The 18,630-nt window shown below is 32.9% G+C and overlaps 1 protein-coding gene across 5 annotated transcripts in view; it reads right to left on the reverse strand.

Annotated features, from left to right (window-relative positions):
• Positions 1-5,361: 5,361 nt before the first annotated feature.
• HOXB9 (homeobox B9) overlaps positions 5,362-18,630 on the reverse strand; it is a 46,701-nt gene continuing 33,432 nt past the window's right edge. For 3 of the 5 annotated variants that reach the window (XR_004536792.1, XR_004536794.1, XR_004536793.1), the window contains 2 exons: positions 15,519-15,658; positions 6,331-6,469 (listed from right to left, as the gene is read on the reverse strand). Coding sequence is in view for 1 of the 5 variants with exons in the window: in XM_033918412.1 (XP_033774303.1) it covers positions 6,234-6,469; positions 8,881-9,391 (747 nt within the window). In the remaining 4 variants the exon portion in view is untranslated. Of the gene's footprint in view, positions 6,470-8,880; positions 9,493-12,459; positions 13,598-15,518; positions 15,659-18,630 lie in introns of those variants that run through there. The other 2 variants (XM_033918412.1, XR_004536795.1) reach the window with 2 other exon arrangements.

Below are 18,630 nucleotides of genomic sequence, written 5' to 3' on the forward strand. Positions count from 1 at the left end.
TTTTTCCGAGGGAACGAAAAAAAGTGTATAGCCCTGGACGAAGACGGCCTCAACTTTGTTGGTTGGGCTGAGAACTTTTCAGCAGCCCCTCATGTGTGTACATATATTCCATATAATTTCCTTTTCCTTGGGAGCTCCTATCAGCAGAAAAAGCCAAGTGGGAGAAAATAATTCCAGGTTTGCAATATTTTGATACTGTGCATACCATACCTGTTATTTAACATATAGAAAATCTGCATTACTTGCACATTGAAAAAAAGTGATGTTCCCACATCCATAAAAACCAGCACATCATTAGGAATGAACAACAGCAATTTTAAAAAAATATACCTACTGTAACAAGCACCCTCTTATTAAACTATTTGGCTAGCCTTTTAGCTGGCTTTCAAAGTGAGGTCTTGTGTGTCCTTATCTTACAGAATTGCTAATTATTATTATTTGTAGAATTGTAACATATTAAGCTACACATGACAGGTCTGAGTTTCCAAAATAGGCAACCCCAATAAATGAGAATGAACGTTCCAGAAAAGTTCGATGGTCTTATTACATCAGCAGAGTTGTGTTGTTTTGAGATCCAAAAATTCAACTTTTGAGCAGTCGGTCTGCAAGTGTCGTCTAAACGGGCTCTCTTCAACTCTGTTCCTCTTAGTGAGATTATCTTTGTTTCCATAATCTATTTAAACAAAAGGTACCAGACAGACACAAGGAGTCTTCTGCTTCATTATAGGGTAGGCAGCCCTTTTAAATAACTGCTTACCTGCCTATTGTTATGAGCAGTGAATTAATTTTAACAGGGTCACAGTATGGCTCTTAACTCACCTTCAGTCCTTGCAAAGCATATTATAGATTCCCAAAGAAATGAGAGTAAAATATTTTATATGAAAGAGAGAGAGAGAGAGAGCTGAAGTTATAAATACCCAATGGAAAAAAAAAGTGTTTTAATAACAACTACAAGAATAGCTACTGTTTTTTTGTTTTATTATTTGTGCTCTGACAATGGTAAAATGGTATGCTGGAAATAAATATTTTCAGTTTATATAGTATCATTTCTGTTTCCTTCATAATCAAAGGTGTGAATTGTTTATATGTGGCTTAATTCTCCATTAATATTAATTATAAAGTGGACTCAAAATTCTTAAACTATCAATCTAAATCTGCTTTTTAGATGAAGCTAGGTACTTGAAATGCATGGATTTCTTGAAAGAGGAAAGATTAAAGGCTGCAAGTAATTAAAATTCCAGAGAATATAAGTGTAGAATAGCAAATAACAAGTCAGTTATCAGTTATTTTACTTCAATGTGTTACGAACTTCTGAACATGAAAGAGAAGAATTCTATCATTTTTGTTTTTTTTTTTTTTTTCCTTGAAGGAAAGTAGTGTATTTCAATTTCCTAGATTATATATTCTACCTGTACAAATGTTATGTCAGGGAACATAAGTGTTCACAAATTAAAACCAGTTAAAATTGTTTACATATGAACTAAGTTTGTGCTTCTATTTTTTGTGAAGCAGTAACTAAATGCTTGATTAATAAGTGTATTATTTCTTTTCCTAAGACTTTACCCTCTTATTCCTAAATGATTTTTTTCCCAAAACTATGACCTTATTATATAACTATTATGAAAAGTGAATACTCGCTTTTCAGACATGTTTATTATTGATGCTATTGAGTAATTTACTGAAGTTTAACTTTATGACTCAGCACTAGCATTAGAAACCACTTTTTGCATTGGGGAAATCATACACTTTGCATTTTTGAGTGAAATCAGTTCTTCAGATGTGGAGTAATTTAGTACAACCAAATTTGTTTAAAATGACATAGAAGAGATCATAATAGCCAAAAGATTTGCATTCTATGCCGACGCAGGAGCCAGAATACATTGCATAATCACAATTTATAAAAGACAGAGCTTAGAATATTTGAGATTCAAATTTACATGATGTTTATATTTAATTACATATTTTTGAAATAGTTTGTAGTAGCATTTTCAGTTCAAGAGTGTTAAACAATTCACTTGGACTGAGCATAATCCGCTTTGAGATAAATGACAACAGAAATGCTCTTATATTTATATTATGTGCACATATAAACCGCTTATACATCCGTCAAGACATTCATAATTAGCTGGAGATTATATCTTTGATGAGTTTCAACTTTAAAAGGCACTTTTTATTATTTCTTAAACAAACCAGTATTATGTGAACCAGTTATTCGGTAACCGGAAAAAGCAGTCTGAAATCTAACATGGTGCAATAGCGCCATCTATTGATTTCTTAAGCATCCCTCATATTCACAAAAGAAAAGAAGCCCACTGTGAAGTGTGTGTGTGTGTGTGTGAGAGAGAGAGAGAGAGAGCAGTTACATTATTTGAAACTTAGCCTTAAATTCAAGAAATAGTTCATGAAATTTTGTAATGAGGCAAAATAATATTAAAAGAACGCCTACTTTTCCTTGCAGAACCCACCTACTATCCAGTCATTTAGTAGCACTAAAAAGGAAAAGAGAGCTGTTGGAGGGAAAAACAACCATTGTTTCAAATTGTGAGACTAAACAATTGGGTATTCTGTTGGAGAGGGGAGGCCAATGCACAGTTCCAAGGGTGTAAGCAGATAAAGGGCCTCAATTCCAGACGTCTCGCCAGAACTTTTGGTTGTGCGTTTATGGCTTGGATTCCAGCCTCCTGGGACTGTTAAAAGAACAAAGAGAAGATTCTCCAGAGCTGAATTGTTACGGCATTTGCAAAAGAAGAATACATTAAGATCATCGCTTCTTTTAGGGTTTCCCTTCTTTTCAAGCAATATAATTATTTTTGTTTAGGTAAAGAGTAGCATTTACACATTTAGATCCTGTTCTCAAGTCATTGTAGTAATTTAGGAGGTTCTGAATTTTTTTTGCTCTGTTTGCTTTACAGCCGTTTAGTTCCTTAACCTTCAAAAATTTATACCCTATAAAGTTTTATAGCGGTCATATTATTTTATTGCAGCACACTGCACTGAATTTTCTTCCTTTATGACAAGTTACTTCCCATCTCCTCCTTTCCATCCAAGCTCGTATCTTCTCTTTGTTTTCCATTCAGACCACTGAGAACAAGAAGGATACTGTAGCCTTGAAAAGGGGGGGGGGGGCATTTATGTTACTTTGCAAATCGAATCTTGGAATCTTGTCATAGTTTTTGTCGAACACTGATTTCGGTTCACATTTTTTAAAATGCTTAATTTCTCTTACCATCGAAAGTTCAATCGTGAATAAAGAATCATATCCACTGCTCACTGAGTAGTTGAGAAAAACACGATAAAACCAATTATAAGGTTTACTCTTTCCTTCGGTCTCTACTGCCTCCTTTTCAGAATCTTCTACCTCTAGCTTTTATTTTTTAGTTTACCCCAAAATAGTCTCTCTTCTTCTATTTAATAATGAAGCTGCAAAGAAAGGAATTGAAAAGGCGTAATCATGTAGTAGACAGAAAGATCCTGAACAAAACAAAGGAAGCACATTTAGCTGAGAAAAGGGATTCAGCAAAGTCTGTTACCAATGCCAACAAAATACTAAAAAGGAAGCAAATTCATATTAACGTTCATAACACTTAAAGTTTAACAATACACAAGAGGCAAACTAAAAAAAAAAATACTATGTAGGAACACAATAATTTAAAGATTTGATAGTAACTGATAAAAGTAGCATCCTTTTAATTTTCTAAATTTGACGTTTATTTGTTTCATTAAATATAAAGTTGAAAAGCTGCATCCAAATGGGCTTCAAAAATGTATAGCACTATTAATAACAATAACGATTTCCTCAATATTTCTCATTATTTTACATTATTTACTAAAACAAAAACATTCACTATTGTCTTGCAAAGTTACTAGAATCCATCTTATTATCAAGCAGAAGAAAGTATTTTAGGAATAGTCATCTTTCTGTAAAAAAACCAAATACATTTTGATGTATGAGACTTGTATGTGGTATGATAAAGTATAAAGAGAAGTTTTACACCACAGTTGTACAAGGGTGTAATACATATTCAAATAGTTCTATCTGTAACTGTTTATTTACATATATTCCTAATAGCCTATTATTTCTATTTATTTTCTATTTAAATATGTATCTAAGAGGGAGTGCTGAAACGTTCTTAGCCCAACCAACCAACTTCCTAAATTATAAGCATTATTTTGCCACTGTAGCTGAAAAGTGTTCTCTTATGTCTTTAAGTGTCAATTTGCAGAAATGGAATTCTGTGTTTTGACATTGTTTCAGATCATTGATTGAACATTCTCGTCTTGGTTGGGTTGAGAACTTTTCAGCACCCCCCATCCTACATATCAGGACATGATGCACACAACTTACCAGTAAATGTTATACATCTCAGAATATCTTGTAGACTTTATTGTAGACTATGCTATATCAGTGCAGTGGAATTCAGTTGAAATCATGAATAAAAACAACATTAAAATATATATTATATATTGTAAGATCAAGAATGATTAAATACATCTGGTCTCATATGTTAAATCAGAGTTGCATGTTTAACTTTTGATCCAGTTAAGTTCCACTGGCAGGATAAAAGGGAAAACTCTTTTTAAATTATTTCATGAAATATCATTATTTTTGTTAGAAATATATTGTACACAAAGTTAATCTAAGTTGCAAAGTGTTTAGCTACTTATCTTAAATGCTACATTGTATAAGTTCTTGTGGATCCTCTGTTCATTCTACATTTCCCCATGCTATATACACCCCCCCCCCCCAACACACACACACACACACACACACACACACTGAGCAGTGCATTTTGGGCACAGCAGAAAACTACTGCTGGAAAATGAGAGAACTCAATAACCACAGTACCTTGGAAAATAAATAATGTGTTTCTTACCAGATATGAATAACATAAACTTTAGTCTCTTTTCCAGTGGTCTCAATTTTGATTCTGTTCCTAGAGTACTTCAGAAAACAGGAACTCTAATTTATTATAAATGTCTTTCATAAATATCTTTTATAATGGAATTTTAGTGGCTGGTGTTTGTATTGACATTAGTAATAATACTTTCAAAACAAAGGCTAAAAATATCATATTTTTAAGAAACAAATTCTACATTAAGATCATTCTACAATCTATCAAACATTTTATATACTTTCATTTTTAAAAATTATTCTAAATAATAAATTGTCATAAGCCCTTTGGATATAGATGACTTTGATGATACTAAAGAAGATCAAAGTTTAAAATTAAATGAGGTCTAAGGAAAAAAAGGAAAATAACATGATCAAGAAAGTGTTTCATCATCACAGACTTGGCAGAAAACCAGTGCAAGCGAATAATAATAATCATGATAATAATATTATTTATGTCACTCAACCAATAACAATATTCATTTTAATGTGAAAATAAACATAACATTGTATAATGTCATCTTCTTCAATGTAAACAAAGTTTAACATGTAAAACGCGAATAAATCTAACAGGTTATACCAAACATTCAAGTATAAAGTTCTCCGCCGAAACAATAGAAAAATGTACAAACACCTTACTCGGCACTTTCATCTCTGTAAGTAACAATCTAAAGTTCATGAAAAAATCATTTCACAATAAATTATAAATAGATTACCACTAAAAAGACAGTCTCACCTCTTCCTTTACTAGCAATTTTTAAAACTAGAAACTGATTTTGGATGTTTTTTTAAATACTAACATCTAAGTTAACAAAGTGAGGCATAGCTGTATTTGTGCTAAAGAACTACAACTCTGATTAAAGGGTCCAGTATAAAACTATCAATATGAGGTTTATGTGGGACAATTTAATTCACTGGGAAAATAGTCACTTTGAAAAAGTAGCTTTAAAAGGGTGGAGTGTGACATAATATCATCAGTTCTGACACATTGAGAAAGAGGTTCATCTTGTAGTGTTCTAGTTATATAATGTAACCTGCATTACAGACGCTACCAGTATTAAAATCAAGTTATTTAGAACTTATCTCCATGTAAAAGTGGTGAGAACAGACATTTCTATTCTAGGAAAACTAAACAAAACCATGTTCTAAACAATAGAGGCAGCTTCACGCTATGAGCAATCTAACGGGATTTAAGTAAACACATCTTTCCAAAATCTGGCATGCAAAATATGGAAACTCATATTTATTGGTAATTAATTATTGTTTTCAGCAGCTACCACACATAAATACAGTGAGTTGTAAAAGAGAAAGGCTGTGTGCAGGATGGGTAAGGTAACTTTTCCTATTCTTTTCCTTGTTCCTTGTTCATTTTCTTCATCTTCATCCTTCGATTCTGAAACCAGATTTTGACTTGTCTTTCACTCAGGTTGAGAAGTCTGGCCACCTCATGCCTCCGGTCCCTGGTCAGGTACATATTGAATAAGAACTCTTTCTCAAGTTCCAAGGTCTGATATTTACTGTAAGGACATCTTTTTTTCCTGGAGGAACGGGCATGTAACCAATTGGCAGCAGGGTTGGCTGGAAAAAAAAAAAGGAGCAAAATCAATACACTGAATCCTGACGGGTTTCAAATTCCTCAGTCGATACCTTAATAATCTATTAAGAAGTTAAAATAATTACTCATTTACAGATGGTTTCAGATAGGTCCTGTATCTTTATGCAGTTTTATATGGCCCTGTAAGTACTCATGTTGTGGAGTGTATAATATATATTTTATTCACACATATCTGGTAGAAATCCCACACATGAGTGTTAGTCATGTATAACTATACATAAACATTCATCTTTTCTGCTATATATTTCAAAAATGCAGTTCTTTTCATTGTTTTCTAGAGCTAACACTAACTTAATGAAAGAAAGAGCCATTTAAATCTCTCCCCCCCCTCCCACTGAAAAAAAGAGAAAGACCTGAAAAGAAAAACGGTGCCTCAGTATTCTAGTTCTTCACAGCAGTGACTCGCTTGGTCTCATCTGTTTAATTTCCTAAAAGCTGACCTGAAAAGATAGTTGTACTAGCTTGATGATCACTAAAAACCAAGGAACAAATAAAAAGGAAAAAAAAAAAAAAAAATCTGATCCTGCATTTTGTGTAGTTCATGAAAGAAGAGAAATCAGATAATAGATCCAATTGAAAGAGACATTATAAAAAATATCACTAGACTACTTCCTGTCTAGATGCATGAAATGAGTGAATAAGGGGGAAATGTTTCTGTTCATCTTTGGCAAGCACTGATTCCTACATGTTTGCAGAGCTACTTCCTTAATCTAATTGACTTGACAGAATATGCATTATAATTAAATATTAAAGAGGAAGAAAGCTGTTAATAATTAATACTGTTAATACTGCTACCTATCATTAATGGATAGGAATTCTTCTTCATGAAATATCTGTTTGGTGAAATCTTTGTGTCTTCCATAAACAGTGGCATTTTACACAAGAAATCAGTTCCATCTGGTTTGCTTTATTGTATTGCCACTTTGTAATACTTTATCTTTCCTTCAATTAAAAATAGAACATGTGTCTCCAAAACAGTTTTTCCAAAGCCTTAAACCAGAAATTACCAAACCTATGTGTCAAGTTGCAAATACAGTATAATCGTCTCATTGTACATATCTTGCTCCAGTATATGTAAGCCCCCAGATTTATATAGCAAATTTTCTATCCTTTTTCACCTCTATGGACTTTGGCAACCTGACAACATTCACTGCGAAAGGACAAACTATTCCCAGCTACGTTGCACTGAGTAGAGATCAATGAGTTTTCACATGGATGGACATTCTTGCCAAGACCTTCCTTTTAGCTCAATTAAGGCACAGAATATATAAAGTGGATATTTAATATCCCAGAGCTCTTATTTTCTTCTATATTTTGATCTGAATCTCTGAACATCATAACAGAATATATCTTTTGTTTTGCACACTGTAATTCCTCAAATGAAAAATATTACTAATAAAGCTCCAATTGTGAACTACAAAAAAAAAAAAAAAAAATCATTTAAGAAAAGGGATAGTAGTGGAAGAATAACTTATCCATGTATGTATATCCTAAACATTATTAGGATTTTCTTATTGAAAATGTTTATTGTCTGTATAGAATGAATTGGTTTTCAGTAGTGAGCTTTCTCCCCCCCCCCCCCCCCTTTATTGCACGTGTTCACCTCTTCCCTGAGATGTAATTACAACACCTCAGACTTGTCTTGCAGCTTTGGCTCAGGTAAATGCAGACTGAGAAACTAGACAAGGAATCAGGTCGCAACAAACACTGAACGCAATTAACACACAGACAGATATTTGTGCACCTGATTTCTAGCATAAGGGTGAGAACTGGCATATGAATAATTTGAGCACCATGCAAGAATCTCCCTAAAAACAGAAACAGAGAAAAGATCACGCTGTTAATTCCTGGAATAATTCTATTTCTTTATATGTAAAGGTTATCGGACATGTTGACCCAAGTCAATAATGGAGACTAAACATTATAATCATAAAGAGAGAGAGAGAGAAAAAGAATAGTGATGAAATAATACGTCACAAAACAGTATCTTGGAGCTCACTAAATGAAAATTCTTCTTTCTAAATTAAACCTAGACCTGTCTTCTTGCTTTTTGTAAGGTGTTTCTGTTACATTAAATTTGTTACACAGAACTGTAATGTTAGTTATCTTTCAATCTGAAGCATCACAACCTAATCTATTTCTCTTGTTGATATTATCCCCCCCCCCAAAAAAAAAACCCCCCAACTATTACTTCCCCCCCCCCCCCAAGAAAAAAGATTTTAGCAAACAATAGACACTGACATTTTCTTCGTCTTCTGGCTCCAGTATGTTCTGGACTTGCATTAAAGCAGGATTTTAACCTTTCATTATATTGTTCTGGTTTTATTGCACTCCTAAGCTTTATATTGTTTACTTCCTCACTTTTATAACTTACTTTGATCTGGCCTGTCTTTGTCCTCGCTTCCTTCACAAACTTTATTGTCCTCGAAGCTGGGCCTTTGATTAGAAAGGATTGCTCCCCTCTCAGGAGAAGTTTCAGAATTGTACTCCTGGGTTCCCTGTTTCTGGACCTCCCCAGACTGACCCAGCAGCGGCTCTGCTTTCACTGAACCTTGCCCTGGTAAAGATTCTGTCCTGGGCACTGGCTCCAGCCAGCTCCGAAGGTACCTGCTCTCTGAAGAAGGGACGCTCTGGTGTGGAATATAAGGATGATAAACCGAAGGAATGGGACCCGAAGGATGTGGATTCAAAGGAGTCCATGAAGCGCTGAAAACTGGAGATTTTGGCTGGAAACTACAAGACGGGAACTCTAGATGTTCACTGTGCCCCGGTTGCCGAGAATTTGTATATTGCCCAGATGAAAACTTGACTGAAGGCGATTCTTCACTCTCATGACTTATAATGGAGTCGACATAATAATTGCTAAGAGTTCCAGAAATGGACATTCTCAGACATCATACAAAGCACGGTTCATTGAAGGGAAAAATATATAGGACAGATCTAGATTTGTACTCTAGCCCCTCTCAACTTCCTAGCCAACAAAGTACAGTTGGGCTGCTGTGTTGTGAGCTCCTTGCAAAATGATTGGTCAAACTTTTTTCGTGTGCCTGATAAAGCGTCAGTAAGGCGTAAATCAATCGAGCGGAGGGGCTGCGCAGTGCTGTCATCCCCACTGCATTCCATATCAAGGAGGAATTGTTTTATGTTTGCAAAACGTCAGTGCTCGAGAAACCAGGAGCAGGCGATCAGACTGTAATATCGGTCATGGATTGCTTCTGCAACATTAAAAAAAAAAAAAAAAATCCTAGCAGGCTGCTCTGTCCCGCTCGGTCTTCAACAACAAGGTGCCATAGGGGATACGAGGCCTTTTTCCTATTTTACCTTTGGTATTGACACATACGATAACAGAACAGTTATTATGTAAACATATCAGTTCCAAAAAGTTAGAGCAAAACTACGCTTTCAAATGTAAAAAAAAATCAGCTGCTACGTGCATTATCATATACGTAAGAATAATTTATAATTCCGAATTAGTAACTCTTATTTTTATGTTTTCTCAAGATAATAAGTCTCAAGTTCAGATTTTCAATATCGTCATTTGACTCTTTCTAATGGTCGTCTAGGTGTTGCAAAGGAATGGGGAATCCCCCCTTAAGTTTACAGGCTACTAAAATATTCAGTGATACCCATCCTATGTTATTTGCAAAAGCGTAGAAAGCTCGACAGTTAAATAGTTTAATAAACCTTACATCGGCCCTTCCTGATTTTATGGACCTGAATTTACTGCCTGTGGAAAGGAAACATAAGAGCCGCGTGTCACATTTAGGCTACGGTTTCACTCTTAGGCACGCACTTTTTCTCCAGAAATGCAAAACGCCATCAAGAAAACCCATAAACTTTTAGAACTCGAATAATTCTATTTTGTAAGGAAGTCAGGCGGTGAAACTATGAATCAAAAGAGACAAACACTGGCCTAGAGTCTGTTCCTTGAATAATAACACATAGTATCTTTCTGAGCGCTGTTTAACTCAAATATAGTAATTTCTTCATAAGTCGGATTTTTCTAAATTTAATTTTAAATCCTCCTCGTTCAAAAAAGCAACGTGACTCCTGGTTTGCATTCATCAAAAGATTGTTCAATTGTAAGATGTAAGTTTATTGTAAAACTTGAAACTTTACCTTTAACTAGTTTAAGAAAGATTTGCATACATACAAAATCAGCAATGGAGGAGCAGGACGGAATAAACGGTTAAATAAGAAACTCATACATTCCCCGTCCTTGATTTCTTATAACGGTTTCCTTTATCTGTGATTTTTTGTTTCCATTAACGTTTTAGATAAACAACGACAAATAGGTTAATTGGTCAGAATAACTTTTTCTATATGGAACAGGTGAAAATAATTCTGTCCCATTCTTCAGATCTCATAAGGTAAGAGAAGCAGTTTCCACTGTACGCCTGTAACAAAAAATAATTTGTAATATGGGCCGGTTAAAGAGTCTCCATTTCCAACTTTTTCCTTCCTTTGTTACATTTGTACATTAGTAATTCTGTTTTGTCCCTTTATGAAACTGACAAATTTATTGAACTAAGTAGTAACATGACTGCATTTTTTAGTTGGATCTCTAGCTGCCAGTTTACAGCTAATTTAAATGCATTTTGGGGTTTATGATAGTCCAACTAAGATCTGAAATGATATTTTGTTCATTATTTAATGTAAGTAATGATTAACTATGTTGGCATTAGATATGGATTCAAGCGAGTACGATATTTATAATACAAAAGATAAATAAGCCTGATATTAGGTTATTCTAAAAACAAACCTTGAATCTGGCAAAATTGTAGAATATACATTTTTATTGCTCTGTTCCATTAGAAATGAAAAAGAATAAAGGAATTAAATGCAGCCGTATATTTACAAACTGATAACTTTCTAGGAACTGCAATATGTTTCTTAAAGGATTCAGAGGTTTCATTTTTGTGTTGACACAGGAAGTGTTTCTTGCAAAGCCTTGCAAATTTGTATCCAAAAATTCTTAAAATGGCGACTTCTGTTTTCAACCTACACATTAAGAGGGTTCAGAAAAAGCTAGAAATGATTTTGTTTTGTATTTGCCATCTTAACTTGAGCAGAAATAATTAGGTTATTATTTATTTATTTATTTAGGTTATTTATGTAATGAATGAAGAATTTATAAGGATGCCCTTTAATTTATTTCCTAAAAATTCAGGGGCAGCTGAAAAGTTCGCAGCCCAACAAGAAGAGAATGATGTGGAGCCATGAAACGTACAAGTTATTCTACTTTTCATGACACTTTTCGTTTCATTTCATATAATTAAAATGAAAAGTGTCAAGAAAAGTGTAGAACAACTTGTAAGTTTCATGGCTCCACATCATTCTCTTCTTGATTGGGCTGAGAACTTCCTCATTGAATATGTATTGTTTTTATAGAGCTTGATTAACTCAATCATATATTAAAACAAGTATTTTAAATATGCAAATTCTTAGATACATATATTTTTTATAAATTAATATCAACCACAAAAATATTTATTGCAGAATAATATTTGCAAATGGAATCTTTAAGCCAGTTCATCCTTTGATACAAATATTCCAACTCCCTTTCAAACTCGTGCTTTGCTATAAAGCTTATTTAGAAGATTTGTTGAATAACTAAACTTTTCTTTAGAGCGCTTTAGTTAAGAAGAAAAAGAAGTCCAGCTCTTTTTTTTAGTACTGGAAATGTTTAATTCTCAAACTCAAAATAAGATGAATGAAAAATAAGGAATAAAGTTGGTAGCTATCTTTTACCCAGGCCAGAAGACTTAGTCCAGGTTTTAGATGCAACCAGGAGCTCATGTCCTAAATCCTATGACTGGTTTCCATCTGTGATGGGCATCCCTAAGGTTATATTTTCCATGGGTAAGAACTGAAATCATACTTTAAAAAGTTCAGAAGGAAAGCATAACTCCAGACAAAGAATTTTACACTGACAGAGATTTTATTGGGTGGCTCATTTTAAAATAAATACAATTACACAAACACAAATGTACATTACTAGTTCTAGTTACTGAACAAACATAGGATTACATATTTTTGCTACTTCTTATGCCTTTTACGATCTAGCAAAATTCCCATGAAGTTAAAGCATACTATAGAAACAAGTGAGGCTGTTACTCTGGAAGAAATCTGTTTAAAGGCAAAGGAAATGTTGCCTCAAAGGTATATTGGAAAATAAATTTAGTAATCTTTCAAAAATGCACAGTTAAAATTAGGTATATTACAATCAAAAAGGCAAGTGGGGGCCACTAAAAAGTTCTTGGCCCAACCTACAAATTTGGGTCAATTTCCATTGAGGGCTATATGCTTAAGTCTAGCGATTTTCCACTTTTTTCTTTCCGTATTTTTCTGACTGAACGAATAAAGTGGAAAATCACTGGACTAAGTGTATAGCCAGCTTTGTTGGCTGGGCTGAGAACTTTTCAGCAGCCTGTCCTACTTATGCTTCATTTTTATCCATTCTTATTATTAACATATTTAATTGACAAATGTGCTTGCGAATGTTTTGCCTCTCTTAATATAGCCTTGAACAAAACTTTGGTATGTGTAGTTGATGTCCACGTGTAGCCAGCCTGAGGTTGAGGAGTGAAGTCACAAGGCCCTGAGGGTGAAAAACTTGTCCCTTGGACTACAGATATGGAGATGGGTAATTACACAATCTCTGGATCAGAAATTAAATCCTGGGCTTCAGGGGACCAGTGAGATTTTTTTTTAACGCAGCTGTCTTGGTTATTTTAGAGATTTTTGCTATTAATGACCTCCAAATACGGGAACAAGAAAAATCTCAATGAAATAGACTTTGTCAAGTCATGAGTTGGGCTTATTAGGGATTTCTTGTAATAAACACACCTCATTGAAAGCTCAATCTCTTTGTACAAAACTTATGGAAAGGAGGGAAAGATGTAAAAGTTAAACAACCTCCAGCATTTTATATCCAATGCCAGCTTTATTACAATTTTTGTTAACTTATGAACCATTAAAGGGTGGTTGTGAGGAAGGAGAAGAAATCATAAGAAAGAGTCAAATAGTTAATTGAAATGTCTCTGTACTAAGCTGAAAACCTGTAGAACAATTTGAATCTTCCTGTTAACCTATAGGAAAGTAAAATTATTGTCACTATAATGTTTTGCAAATATTTTCTATAGACATTCATATTTTTCTCTCTTTTTCTTAGACAACATAGTTCAAAATACTGTAGTTGATATTTTTTTTCAAAGGCAAATATTAAAAAAATAATTTAACCCTCCCTCCATGCAATACTGGGGAGTGCTGAAAAGTTCTCAACCCAACCAAGAAGAGAATGATATGGATATGGTTCAATCAAAAAACATAGAATTTCGTTTCTGCAAATTGGCACATAATGAAATAAACACTCTTTTCAGCTACAGTGGCAAAATAATGTTCAGAATTTAGGAAGTTGGTTGGTTGGGCTGAGAACTTGTCAGCACCCTATCCTAGATGTTACCTAGGTTCAAATGCTTTTTGATATATTTAAGCAAAAACTTCAGTTCCAGAAATGGATCCTAGGAAAATACCATCTAATAGTAAAAGGAGCCCTAACTGTATTATAGAAACCTAAGCCGTGCTAGTGGTTTTAGCACGCGCTGCATTACCACACACGCTAGACACTAACACCACCATTGAGCTGGCGTTAGTTCTTGGCATGTAGCGCGTGGGGCAGCGTGCGATAAAAACGCTTCCACAGCTTAGTAAAAGGAGCCCTTAGTTTACAATGCTCAGTTGTATGAGGAAACAATTTTTAAAGTGTTTCATTTATTTTTAACATTATTTTGCCAATAGGCAAATGGACATTGTTAATATAAGTCATTATATAGAGTACATTAACCAGTTAAGAACACCAAAGAACATTATTATTGCACAATCAATCATCTTACTTACATTTAAAAATAAAAGCTCCCAGCAAAATGCACTGCATATATCAAAGATGGAATATTTCTAGACAATTGATATTCACAACTTAATATTCTACTCCTATATAAATTAATTTTATTGAAATTTTGTTCATCCAACTTAATTTTAGGATCACCTTAAAGGAAACATTTAGATTTTGTTTATCTACAACAATTTAAATGATTATGAATCATTGGAAAAATAATAGTTTATTAAATATCAATTTTTGGTGAAAATTTGTATATATGATGCTTAAATGCCAACTGAAAGATACAGCTTTAATCTAAATGGCTGTATCTTTCAGTTGGCACTTAAACTAAATATGGAGACCTGTAGAAACATTTTAACTTATAATTTATATTTGATGCTAATGAATATTAATATATGTCAAATGTATCTCCCATGGAAAACTGTAGTTTTGTTTATTCTAATTATTTGTATTAAAACTCATTAAACATTTGGAATTAAAAAAATATTTCCATAGAAATGCAAATGAATACAGTCATCAATGAAGTGCAAAATATTTTAGATACAATTTCTAAAGTATTTTCCTCATATTTATAGCCCAAGGGGGGAAAAACATTGTTAAATAAAATGCAAACAATCATGAGAAAACTCATTTTGAACAAACAATTAAATAAGACATTCCAACTAAAAAATAAAAAGATAAATACCAGTATTGATTTAAAACAGAAAATACCCAGAATGTAATACGATCCACAAAGTGAATGACTCTTTTAAGAGCAATGGAAATAATGGATTTATGTTTTTTAAGTAATTAAACTTATAGTTTTGAGAGATGTAAGAAATAATGTAATTGTTTCTAGAATTTAAAGGTATGGAATATGTTTATAAAACCTACTCCTAAATAGAGCTAAATGCTACCTGTAAAGATATATAAATAATTATCGAAAGAGTTTTCTAACAAACAGTAAATAAAGTTCATCACCATCCACTAAATCACAGTTTAAAACATTCTCTCTTTTCTTCTGTTAAAATAAAAATATCATATATTTTCTATTGTCAGACATAAGTGAGGATGGCAAAGAGATTACATTGCATCACTTGATATAAAAATAAAATTTAGCAACGTGAAATTACCTAATTCTCAGCGGTTCTAGCTCCAATCATGGGTCAAAGGCTAAAATTACCAAGAAAGATGCCTCTGTCGCCATTTTGTTTTGACATCATCCACACTCTGAACTTTTTTTCTTTTTTTTTTTTTTTAAGAAAAAGAGTTCCTAAGAAACAAAGGCAAGAAAAGTTATAATTGCTATGAATTTACAATTTTCAGACACATACTTTGAGATCTGAGATGTTACTAAAAGGTTAAAACGCAAGCGCGCATGAAAGATATTATGATCTACACAATATGCTGACAATTCTTGTATAGCGGAAAGCAAAAGATTAACATATGCATGGAAATGAAGGGTGAAAAATAATGATAATGGATTGGTGCACAAACTCTGAATATACTTTGTTACTTTAGAAATTTTTGCTATTAACGACCTCCAAATACAGGAACAAGGAAAATCTCAATGAAACAGACTTTGTCAAGTCATAAGTTGGGCTTATTAGGGATTTCTTGTCGTAATAAACGCACTACATTGAAAGCTCAATCTCTTTGTACAAAACTTATGGAAAGGAGGGAAAGATATAAAAGTTAAACAACCTCCAGCATTTTATATCAAATGCCAGCTTTATTACAAGGTTTTTCATTTTTTTTTTAATAATATGCTGCCTGACAGTTTAACTTTGTCCTCTAGAAGAAAGAAATATATTTTGCCTCAGTAAAGAGTTTTGTCCTCCAAGTATGGAACTTTACACCATAGCAACATGCATTACAACAACTGGGTTTTTTTGTTGTTGTTTGTTTGTTTTTTAAGGCATTGAAGTAAGGTGCTTCACAACGTGAAAAGTCCTCACACTTTTCACCAGTGGCTTTCTAGGAAAATGATACGATTGGCTACAGATGATGTCAGTTTGCTGTTTGAGTTCATTTTGTATTTATTTCTTGCTATTTTTTATTGGGAAAATCCCATTAAATAGAAGCTTCCCATTTGTCTTCAAAAAAGAACTTTTAAAACAAGATAGCTATGATAATTATGCAAATATAAAGGCACTTACAAAAATCTTTGCTTATCAGAGCCCCAGCTTTATGGTGCAATGGGGATTGAGGACCCCCAATATTGAGCAAATCCTAAACTGTGGGTAGGGATGTCCCATTTGTGTTTAAACACCCCCAGTCATTTTTATAAGTTGCTTCATAATCCAGAGAACATGTATTAATAAAAAAATGAAGGATAAAACATGTTCTTCAGAAAACTTTGGTGTCTTGAACTATCTTACTTATCAGGGGGATTATTAGAATCTCTATTTCTAATATTAGTTAGCTAACTTACTCTTGAATATAAGTTAAGTTCAATTAAGTTCTTACCTGTCTTACCAAAGTACTAACTTCCATAAGAATGGCTAAAAGATTCTAAAATAGTTGAGTAATACACCCTGTGAGTTTGGAGTCACTATTTTAAAAACATGGCAACTTCAATAACAACAAACAAACAAGAATAAAGCAATAAAGATATGGCACCAATATAAGTGTCTTGAGTGACTCCAGCTACTTCCTGAAGTCTTTAAAAATGAGTATGTAAAGCTCTTGTTCTAGAAACACACTCAATTTTATAGGCTATATGTTAATAAAAACATTAATTTAATGCCTTTTCTTTGTTTCTTCACATTTTTGTATAATTTGTGTACAACTATCCTAAGATAAAACTAAAAGCGATATGGGTTTGAAAATAAGATAAACAGAAACAACTTTCCAGCATTAAAGTGATCATTGTGTTAAAAAATACAAGAAATACATTAGCCAGATGTTCAAATATTTTAATGTACATATTATTTTTTTAAAATCGCAGGCAAGACTTGCAGTTCTTAAATATGTTTAATAGTAAAAAGTAGAAAATTTAATCTTGTAAAAACATTAGATCACCATAAAACTTTATTGCATGTGACATGTAATTGAAAAAGTATCAATTTTAGAAAAAGACGGCTTTCCCCCTTGACGTTAAGAAATAAACAAAACCAAAAGCAACACTATCAATGTGCCACTATTTTAAAAGACAAATATAGAAAGCACGAAATATAATTTTTCAATAAAATTTGCCATCTTCATTTTACTTAAATAAATTTGGAGAGCAAAAATGAACTTTTTATCATATTATAAACAAGTGAGATCAATGAACTACTGTATATACAAACTAAATTAAAAATAATGCTAACTTAAAAGTGCGTTGTCTGCAAAACCACAACTTGCAGCTTTAATGTCACTTAGGAGGGGCCGCAGAAAAGTTCCCAGCCCAACCAAAAAGTGAATGATGTGAAGCTATGAAACTTACAAATTATTCCACACTTTGTTTCAATGATATGAAATGAAATGAAAACTGTCTAGAATAGTGTGGAATAAGTTGAACGTTTTATGGCTCCATTTCATTCTCTTGGATGGACTGAGAACATTACAGTGGCCCCTAATTATTTTTTAAAAAATTAGATATCACTAAAAAAGGCTTTCAACATATCTGATGTTAGGAATTCATTGATAATCTTAGCAACTTTGTTAAGTGTAGGGTTTAAAAAAATTTTTTTTTTCAAAAAAGAAAAGAAATATGCACTAGAAAGTCATGACAAAGATTTTATGTTTTTTACAATGTCTGCAGTTGAGAAATAAATGCTTCTATGTTCTTGAATTGTTATTATTTTTTGTTTAAAATATTCTTATGAAAATTGCTTGACACTTTTATCATAAACCCATGAGCCCTCGGAAATATGTGATAACCATGCATTAAGTATTGTTTTAAAATTATGTGTTCATGAACATTAGAGTAACGAGATTAAAACGGTGGATGTTAAAATCTAACAGCCGTAATCGTTTAGAGAAAAAAAATTTGTTGCTGGCCTTTTTTGTTAATATTTCAAAATAAGTATATATCTGTTTAAAATCTCCACAATCATTTGTGCAGATATACCTCAATCTTTAGAATTAATACTGGTGATATTATTTTTAAAATCTTCAAATGTTATATCTTCCAAAGTAGCTCATAGTAATGAATTGCATCAATATGGAAAAACCTAGTGGAGTAAAATTGTTGAGTTTATAGTCATTCTTACAAATCAAATCCTCTGTTAGAGTATAATAAAATACACAGAAAATAAT

Source organism: Geotrypetes seraphini, chromosome 13 (assembly GCF_902459505.1).
Source record: "Geotrypetes seraphini chromosome 13, aGeoSer1.1, whole genome shotgun sequence".
NCBI classification, from domain to species: domain Eukaryota; kingdom Metazoa; phylum Chordata; class Amphibia; order Gymnophiona; family Dermophiidae; genus Geotrypetes; species Geotrypetes seraphini.